The 9,435-nt window shown below is 37.4% G+C and overlaps 1 protein-coding gene across 1 annotated transcript; it reads right to left on the bottom strand.

The window, feature by feature from the left end:
• Window positions 1–4,717: 4,717 nt before the first annotated feature.
• On the bottom strand, window positions 4,718–7,118 carry LOC124173970. Its single transcript, XM_046553133.1, has 4 exons — window positions 6,758–7,118; window positions 5,544–6,371; window positions 4,815–4,952; window positions 4,718–4,732 (listed from the first exon to the last, which is right to left on the bottom strand). Exons 1-4 carry the CDS (start codon window positions 6,908–6,910, stop codon window positions 4,718–4,720), a joined length of 1,134 nt encoding a protein of 377 aa, XP_046409089.1. The 5' UTR covers window positions 6,911–7,118.
• Window positions 7,119–9,435: the final 2,317 nt, after the last annotated feature.

The following is a 9,435-nucleotide window of genomic DNA, read 5'->3' as shown; positions in this document are numbered from 1 at the left end:
AGAAATATTTGCAATATTACACCATAATAAAATTTATATTACAACGATGCTACATGATTTGCGAGGCTCAATTTATTTTCTGTTAGGAAAATTCTTATTTGCTATTCTTTCAGTTAACATATTGATAAGTGGATTCCTTTGCTATTTAAGGATAACCTAGCGTGACCTATTAAATTGGGTTTTTGAAATGCGGAATAGGTACGGGTTTTGGTTATGCGATAAAATTTCGGTGAGAAGCAGCCCTATTCCACGTTCCAACGCAGTTAATCTTAATTCTTAATTAAACATTTTTGTAAAATATTTCTTGTTTTTGTATGGCTCTAAGGTTTTTTATTTATTAAAAAAAGCATGTACTGCTAACCTTTTGGAACTTAATTAATCACGCACCACGGATTTCATGTAAAGAGTGTATGTGGTTCGGATATGGATGTAGTGTTTCTTACGAGGCTGACCTGTCTCATAGAGTCACATTAATTTTAAATCGAAATTAAAATGTAATCCGATCAATATGAGCTGAGAAACAATTTCGGGGTTGCTTGATTTCCCACGCACTTCAAATGGAGCGCAATTCAATGCGCAAATACAAAGCCATTTCACAAGAAAAACTCTTTGCATGAAAGCCTTGATAACTGAAAAGTAAAATTTCGGAACATTGACCTCACACGTTATTTTAATTAATAAAAACTAGAGACCCATTCTCCAAGAAATAGGCAGTCCACAAATATAACAAGAGGTAAAGTCTGTTACCACTCCGTTAATTATGTTTTTTTTTAACGTTGTGGACGTATTGAAATAGTGTTATTTAATATAACTATTCTATAAAGTAATACATAAGGTAAGTTACCTACATAACTGAATTTTTTTGCGCTTCTGTGCGACAGCTCGGTAGTATTTGTAGATGATAATGGATGTGCTGTAACTCAAGTATATTTAAACGGTGGATTTCACTTGAGGCTTGGAAGTCGATGATTCATCGATGGTTTTGCAACACTATTTAGGTACTGCAGTCTCACGTACGTACATTGTGGATATGAGCAATATAACTTATAAATTCAGGCTTTACATTGTTAAAAATTTCCATTATGGAAAATTTAATTGTAAGGATCGCCATGTATATATAATGGACTCAAGCTAGATTTCATATCATAGCTACATCTTCAGGTGACTGATCATGATACCCAGGGGGAGCCTAGCCCTCCCTTAGAACTATGAAAAAAACAATTAGATAAATAAAATCGAATGATGAATACATTAAAAATTATTTCGATCTTTAAGTTAGTATTTTTGACTTTGATTATATACGACATTAGAAGTGATAACAACGTGATAAATCCGCTGAGGAGACCGCAATCTGAGGGCCCTCTGTCATCAGACGCTGCACTTGTCGATAACGTTACATTTCGTAATGTATGCCACTGAATCACGTCCAGGAAAACATGAATAAATCGCCTTTTCTGTAGGAAAACTTATAGTGACGAATACAAGGAAAGATTCATAGTATGGCATTAAGAAATCGTAATCACAGAGAGTATAGTATCTCGATTACCCTTGTGACGGAGGGAGGAGACAGGTGTAGGATTAGCTGGACTGCCAGGCCTACATGCAGGTAGAATAAGTGTATAGGGAGAGTGGGGCAAAACCGACTGGGCGGGTCAAACCGACCCCTTTAAAATCACCCGGTAGTTTTTGCTTTCAAGTAGCAACATTATAAATTAGTTGAAGTGGCCGCCAATACCAGCATATATAGCTTGTTTCCGTTTGCGTAGTGGCCGCCGTTTAGTTTCTGTGAATTTTTAAAATTTTATACAGTTTTCTTAAGGATTTTTATTACGTTTGTTTTGGATCTGATAGCTATAACGCCGATCTGATTTACCAACGGTAAGTTGATATGATAATTTAGTGTTTTTAGCTGTGTTTTAAGCCCGTGTAGCCGAGTAGCTGATTATGGATACGCTTCTTTCGACATATTTCTGATGTTGTGTGTCGAGGGGCAAAACCGTCACGAGAGAGTGGGGCAGAGCCGACAGAGGTTGGATTATCTTAAAGATAGGGATGATTGTAATGAAGGAGACGAGGAGGCTTGCAAATTTTGCATTTAGTTGTATTCCAGTTACAAGAATAAAGTGGGTTGCATACAATGTTTGAACTGCAAAGGATGGGCTCACGAGGCGTGTTCAAATTGTGAAGAAGAAGATGACAATGTCATTTGCGATTTATGTACGTAAGTTCATATCCAACCTCACATATTGTTAATTTACTATTTCATGTTGAGAAATATCACATACGTGTTAAAAGAGTGTTTGTAAATTAAATCTTTCAAAATTTTACAATAAAGGTTTTGTAAATGCAAATTCAATGGGTGTCTGTTTTGCCCCACCTATGGGGCAAAATCGTCATTTTGTCAATGGTTGAAAAAAAATCATAAATATATTTAATTACTATCATAAAATGCATTTACATTAATATTCTACACCCTATATGTATAAATGTTACTATTAACCACATTTAAAAGAATATTAGCAACAGAAGGATCAAGTTTTAAATGAAAAAAGGTTAACCGGTCGGTTTTGCCCCACTTTCCCCTACTATCCATTCGGTAAAAACCAAAGATAATTTTATGAATCTCAGCCGCTTGCAAACGCCTTCAATAGCTTATTTAAGGAAATGCATGGGTTTCCGATTTTCCGCGAATTGATAACAAATAGCCATTTATTAATAGCTATTTATTTATTTATAGGCAACCCACAAAGTAGGTACCCTGGCACACCACGAAACAAATTCCTTAATACGTGCCCATTTCCATATTTATAAAAAATCAATTCTGTTCTTGAGGAAAATGTGCAAGCTTATGTTTGATACGATGAAAATTCCTTGCGACGTTGAAATGTGATAGAGGTAATGAATGACACGTCCTATAGTTTCAGGATAAAATCAGCATAAGCTCGTGTTATCCATTCCGTACACGATGTTTACATAAAAATGAATGTAATCATGATCACTGATCATAATTATGACAGAAAACCCGGGTCGAGTCGATTAAGTAAAAATAGTGAAATACACCAACGGATGAAATTCGCCATGAAACATATTTGACTTAGCCGGAATTCGAGCCCGGTTCTCCCGATTGCCGGTCTGGCGTGTCAACGCCACCTAGACTAAGGCCTGAGGACTCGCGCGTGACGTCACAACCCGAAGGCCACCCGGCCGATTGTGAACCATTCATCGTGCTGAAAGCTCGTCTCTTGTAAACGTACGGGAATTATCTATTTCGTCCAACTCCGAAAATCAAAGGATGAATATAACTAGTGCAGCCGCGTATTTATCATAGCCATTAAATTCGCGTCTATGCAAACCATGACCCACTCAATGAAACTTTACCGTAAATGCATATTTTTCACTTTTAAACAAACCGTAGAAAGCCGAACTTTTTATGAAATATCAGAACTCATTAATCGGATTCGTCAGATAGTAGAAAGACTTCATATAAATTCCTTCACAATCGGAAAGCTTTTGAGAAATATTAAAGACCCTTGGAAGAATTTCAACAGGAACCAGCCAAATTTCACTTACCATTGTTAATTCTTGTGTTGATTCGAGGTTCTCAAAGAAAAACAATGCGAACGTGCGATTAAATAAGACACCATGATCAAATAAAAAACTGTAATAAATAATCAAGAATACAAATTCATTATCTCGCTATATTTATTGATGCTGAATCACTTCACAAATTTCAATACCTTTCTTGCATTACTAACACGACAGCATTCGTCATTCTTTCTACAACTGTAATTTTTTAAAAAGATGTTGGCACAAACATATACAATTTTCTTGATTGCATTATTCATTTGGTGCCCATTATCACAGATATTGTCATTTAGGTAGTCATTTAGAATCAACGCATTCATGCTGACACTGTGTAAAACATTCCTCTGACTGACTTCTTTTAGAAATGCTTCTTCTAAATCACTGCTGATTATTTTATTCATCGCAACATATACATGGACAACAACGTTTACAGCAACTTCCTGAGGCACAAAAAGACCACCTAGACTAAGGCACTTCACCAAATTATCACTGTCTACCTCTTCTAACATTCCTTCTTTCACTAACATTTTTTTGCAAAATGGGCAATTAATCAATTTTAAGTATGATCTCACACAATACCCAGCTATGTATGTTAACACAGGTAGAGCATTGCTTACATTCTTTATATCGTCCGACTCCACTGATATATTGTAGTGTAAAAACGAATCAACTGAGTGTTTTGGCTCAAGTAAATCATCAACATCATCATCATTTACACTGTCCACCAATATATTTTTGAATAATTGAGATTTAAGCTTCAGAGGTAAGTAGTTTTGAAGCCTTAATTTGGTCTCTGATTCGTACAACTGCCTGATAGAAATGTGATAGTTAGAGCCAGCAAGCCGCCTGTAGAGACCAAATCGCTCTTCAAGGCAGTCGGTTTGTACTTTGCCAGGCAACATAAACTCCATCCCTAACTCCACCGTACAATAGGATGCCATTTCACAGAGGGCATGTGCGGTATGCATGAAGGCGGAATGGGTTTCTTTTGACAACCCACCCTTGGTACCATCCCACCTCTGCACCCAATCGAACACTTTTTCTAATACCTTTTTCCCTACAGAATCCAAAGCCATAGGTGTTTGAAAGGGGTCTTTTAATCTAATCCCTTTCCTGGGAGTCTTTACATTAACTACCTTCCACCAATCTGAAATTATTTGAACAATTTCAGCAGTTTCATTATGATGCTTCAAATTTTTATCTTTCCCCAAAGTCTTAAGGGCAGTTACCACATAGTCATTAAACACTTGCAACGCCAGCTTCACATTCTGTCTCTCTATGTTTGAAGGGTAGAGTGCTTTCAAGGTGAGTGGATGCCCAAACCTAACAATCTCACCACACTCAATAAAATAAAGTTCCCTGATAGTCTGAAAGGACGCAGTCAATTTTGGTGCACTGTCATCATTCAAATCAGGGAATAAGAATGACTGCCCATTACTCTGATTTAACCAATTGTTTCTAACACATTTGATTAAGTGAACGGAGTCAAATACAAAAAAGAGGGGCCGTGTTGTATCGCAAGGATGTGGATACACAATGCTTAGTTTCTCTGGTTCTGTGAACATTGAAACTGCTTTCCTATTAATAGCATTGTTATCTGAGACAATGCTCACCACTCTGTATCCAATACCCTCCAATGTGATGATTATTTTTTTTGTTACATCATGTAATTCCCTAGCAGAAAAATTACATACTGGAAGTATGTGAACCACCTCTTTGAATGGTGACATTAAACTTGAAATCATGAAAACGTGTGCAGTTTTGGCAACTGAGGAAGAGTTATGACTAAAGCCAACTACATTACCCCCTTTGTAATCAACGTATGTCTTCAAATGAATTTCATCCATCATGAGGATGACATTTCTTTCATGGCATTTAAGTTTGGGAAAGACAATTTTGGCATATGTAAGTGAGTTACATAAATCTGCTACTGGGCTTAAATTTTGACTAGAACACACTTGACGAATGGCTGTGGGATGTGGAAAAGAGAACATTCCTGAATTCCTAGCAAATTTATAGGCATGAGGAGAAATTGTAAACAATATACAAGAAAAAACTAAAGTCTCACTTCTATAACGATAGGTAAACTTGTTCATCATCATAAGCTTCAGTTGTTCAGTGATAAAGTTAACTTTCACTCCTACTTCATCATCTGCTGCCATAACATCTAAAATAGACAAAATGACCTCTAAGTTAAGGCACATTTCTGACTTTTCAACCTTGGGTCTATTCCCCATCAAAACATTTAGCCCATCCAAAATTTCTTTCAGTACATTCATATCATTAACATACATGGGAAACTTATATTTACCAACTGTTTTCAAGGAAACAGTGCCTAAAAAGCTTCTGACTTCCAAATCATTTCCCACCAAAACACTCGCCCTAATTTCTGGAAAAGGATCGGTTGTGATATAGCAGAGAAGCAATTCATCACCTCTCTTGACAATGGAAAAATTACCCAACCAGTCACATTCTCCCAATTTGTTATGAAGTTCACATGAATCCTTGAACTTCACCTTTTCCTCGGAGAGCCTTCTCTCTTCTTCACTCTCTTTAATGCACCTCTCCAGGTGCTTCATCTCCAATCTCAGTCGCTTCGTTTCGGGTTCCTCACGTGATGATGAAGCCGAACTTAAGTAAGACGGGCAGCCAAGGAAAACAGAAGGTACTGCACCAGCTTTCAGTCTGGGTGTTGGCAATTTCACTGTAATTACCTTGCCAGTCTTCTCATCAAAGGCGGATGTTTGTGAGTAAACATCATGAGCCAGGAAATGCTTAATGCATACCTAAAGTACAAGGGAAAATAGTATTGTATGATTACAGTGTACACATACAGAACCTCCATAAACTAAAAACTAGGCGCCATTATGAGAGCCTTCTACAAACATTAGCATTAAGTTATTTCCGCGAAAAACTAAATACTACAATATTTCAGAAATATATCTCGTAATTGCCTGGTTACACAAGATGAATGAAAACATAAGAGATAACGTACAAGTGCACGTTCCAAAAAATAACAACAACCTGCACGAATGCATTGATTATGGATGGCCATAAAATAGTATCGGTTCAACTTTCGTCCAAAACCTCGTATATTAACTCGTAAATATTAATTAATTGTACAACAGGCACAATAAACAAAATCAGATTGTTCATACCCTTGCCAACTTACCCTAGAATATGCCGTAGGAATGAAATTCTCCCTCGGAATTCTCCTAATCCATTTCTTCTTCAGCTCGTCGTCTTCCGGGAAACGAAAAACGGAAACCTTCTCACCACCCGCATAATTGCCTCGGCAGTGAGGTACACAGCACTTATTCACCATTATCCGCTTATCCACTCGTTCACTTCAAATTTTTTAATTAAAATCACCGAAATCCGCGCAAAACTTCACTAATACAAGCAGGCATGCACGCAGGATACACGTTTTAAATGTACTTTTCACGTTATTTATTATTAGGTCTCCCTAGCAACGAGAGAGTTGCCCGACTTCGCTAGGCCTCCGCCTCGTGACGTCAGAGGATTTCAAGCCTTCAGCACTCAGGCCATAAATACTCTACACTAGTAATGTAAACTCTATGACTCAGGCCTTAGTCTAGGTGGCGTTGGGCGTGTTAACTAGTTCCATTTTCTCAGATCGAACTTCGGGATGGGTTAACACGCCTGACCGGCAATCGGGAGATCCGGGTTCGAATCCCGGCCAAGTAAAATATTTTTTCATGGCGAAATTCATCCTTTGGTGTATTTAACTTTGCACCCGTGCGCGTGACTGCGTACAAAGTCACTTGTTCGTGCAGTGCTTTGATAAAAAGCGAACCTTAAGAAGCGCAATATTTAAGTTTTGTGTGAGCAATGGTGGTTCACTCGGCTCTGCTGCGGCCTATGAAGCTGAGGCGAAAATGCAATTGCGCATTGCGGGTTACTCCCTAAAGATATCACCGAGGCTGGTCCCAGTATTCTTAAATCGAATTGGCTTCTTAATATAGCGATATTTTGATAGAAATTGCAATTATAATATTATCTCTGTAATACATCATGTACCTAATTTTTGTTCTATGTTCATCTCTTGAGAGAGCATAGATTTTCTATGAACAGGATGGTTGAACTATTTTCGAGTATTTTTTCGAGTTTATCTTTATGTAGGTTATTTTAAATATGGAGAAAAATTTTACTTGATGGATAATGGAGTTAAAATTGAGCTCTCCTGTCTTAGCAGACATTATGACGTAGAATCTTCCTGATGAAGTCCTTCTTTTCCTTCCTTTTCAAAAACCATTACTTTACAAGTATTCAATTGGCTTATTTTTACCTAATTAAATTAAAAAAGAAGAACTTTAATTATGAATCGCTTTCACCAAGTTACGCCTCAAACAATCAATTTTATTTTTACCTGTTCTTAAAGCTTGTCCACAATCAACAATGCTGTATTTTTTTAACACATGTTACTATTGGTTACAGTTTTCTCTTGAATCGTGAAATAAAAACAAACTTCCATTCCTTGACGAGTTGATTATTACAAATCCTAACGGTTCCATTTAAATTGTTTGGCATTTAAAGCAAATGAAGTTGACCAACACTCCGGAGACTTCCACAATAACTAAATTATTTATGGTATTCTATCCGGTTACGGCAGGGTTGGACGAAGCATTTTGCGCAGAACTACCCCGTCCTAAAATGTCCTTCCTTCTTCGATTCCCTAGGAAGCCAATTTAAGCCGTAAACCTTGTTCTTTTCCTCCCCCCTCCCTGGAATGTCAAAATCTTCACTCCCCGCCTAGTCCTTGCTGCATCCAGATTAGGGATTGGAAAATCCATTATATCACTCCGATTTTCGATTTAATCGAAGCCGACTTTTTTTTGGAAATGAGATCTAAATCTATTTTAGCTGATCGTTATTCGATTTTAAGCTTGCTACAGCATTTGAATTTCGCTGCCTCGCTTTTATCCACGCCGCGCTATTTCACACCAATTCATTCGCTTGTCGACAGTTGACTTTATAACTTATGGTGTTCGCTTCATTGCACCCGACGCCATTGGCGTTCCAAGAAAATTTCTGTTACTTGCGGTAATTGATTTATATTCACAGAGTTACATTAAATTACACCAGTAGTTGGATGTATCTACATAGTCATGGAATGGCTGTATGTTGGTCCTATCATTTTTCGATAATGAGTTAAAACCAATCCATGCAATTGCCGATAATAGTGAGACTAAATGACAGCAAATATTGAAAATGCTTCGCGATAAGAATAAAAGGAAATGTTTGGATTTGAGTGAGAGTGGCAGTGAGTAGTGCGAAATACCTATCTATCGTTCAGACCACGAAGAGATTTTCGAAAATGGTAGGACGAACATTTGGGCGGAATGGAAGCCTCCTCTTGCGCGGGAAAAACGTAATGTGAGTGTGGTCTCCTTTGAAGTCATCGAAAAGATCTGACGTTTGCGATGCGAAATTTTTTTAAGCATCTCATTGGGCATCATGGTAATACATACACGAAGTAGTGCATTTTGTTATAACAGGTTATTTCAGAAGGCAATTGCTCAACAATTTATAAATATGTATGAGGTACATTTTCGATTTTTCGATTAATTTGGACAGAAAGTCGGATTTGCAGGAAATAGACTCTCAAACAAAAATCAATAGTCGATTAATCAGAAATCGATTTTGAATTTAAATTTCAAATCGCTAATTCAGACCCTCAAAATCAGTCCAACCACCCTACCTTCACGTTAAAACACTAAGCGGGGGAGAGTTCTCTCTGTGCGGAATTATTGCCACTTAATTGTGGGGCCAAGGCATTAATTAACGGAAGGTGTACCATAATAAGAGGTAGACACATAGGCCTAATCT

The sequence above is a fragment of the Ischnura elegans genome, chromosome 2 (assembly GCF_921293095.1).
Source record: "Ischnura elegans chromosome 2, ioIscEleg1.1, whole genome shotgun sequence".
NCBI classification, from domain to species: Eukaryota; Metazoa; Arthropoda; class Insecta; order Odonata; family Coenagrionidae; genus Ischnura; species Ischnura elegans.
Note: the sequence above shows the minus strand (reverse complement) of the source record. Positions and strands in the feature narration are given on the sequence as shown.

What these genes read in the sequence shown, in the direction of transcription:
- LOC124173970 (XM_046553133.1), bottom strand. Translation starts at nt 6,910, where the DNA reads ATGGTGAATAAGTGCTGTGTACCTCACTGCCGAGGCAATTATGCGGGT. An exon ending in TTCCTACGGCATATTCTAGG is followed by an intron (nt 6,372 to 6,757) that starts GTAAGTTGGCAA and finishes CTTGTACTTTAG; the next exon opens with GTATGCATTAAGCATTTCCT. An exon ending in ATCCCACAGCCATTCGTCAA is followed by an intron (nt 4,953 to 5,543) that starts GTGTGTTCTAGT and finishes GCGTCCTTTCAG; the next exon opens with ACTATCAGGGAACTTTATTT.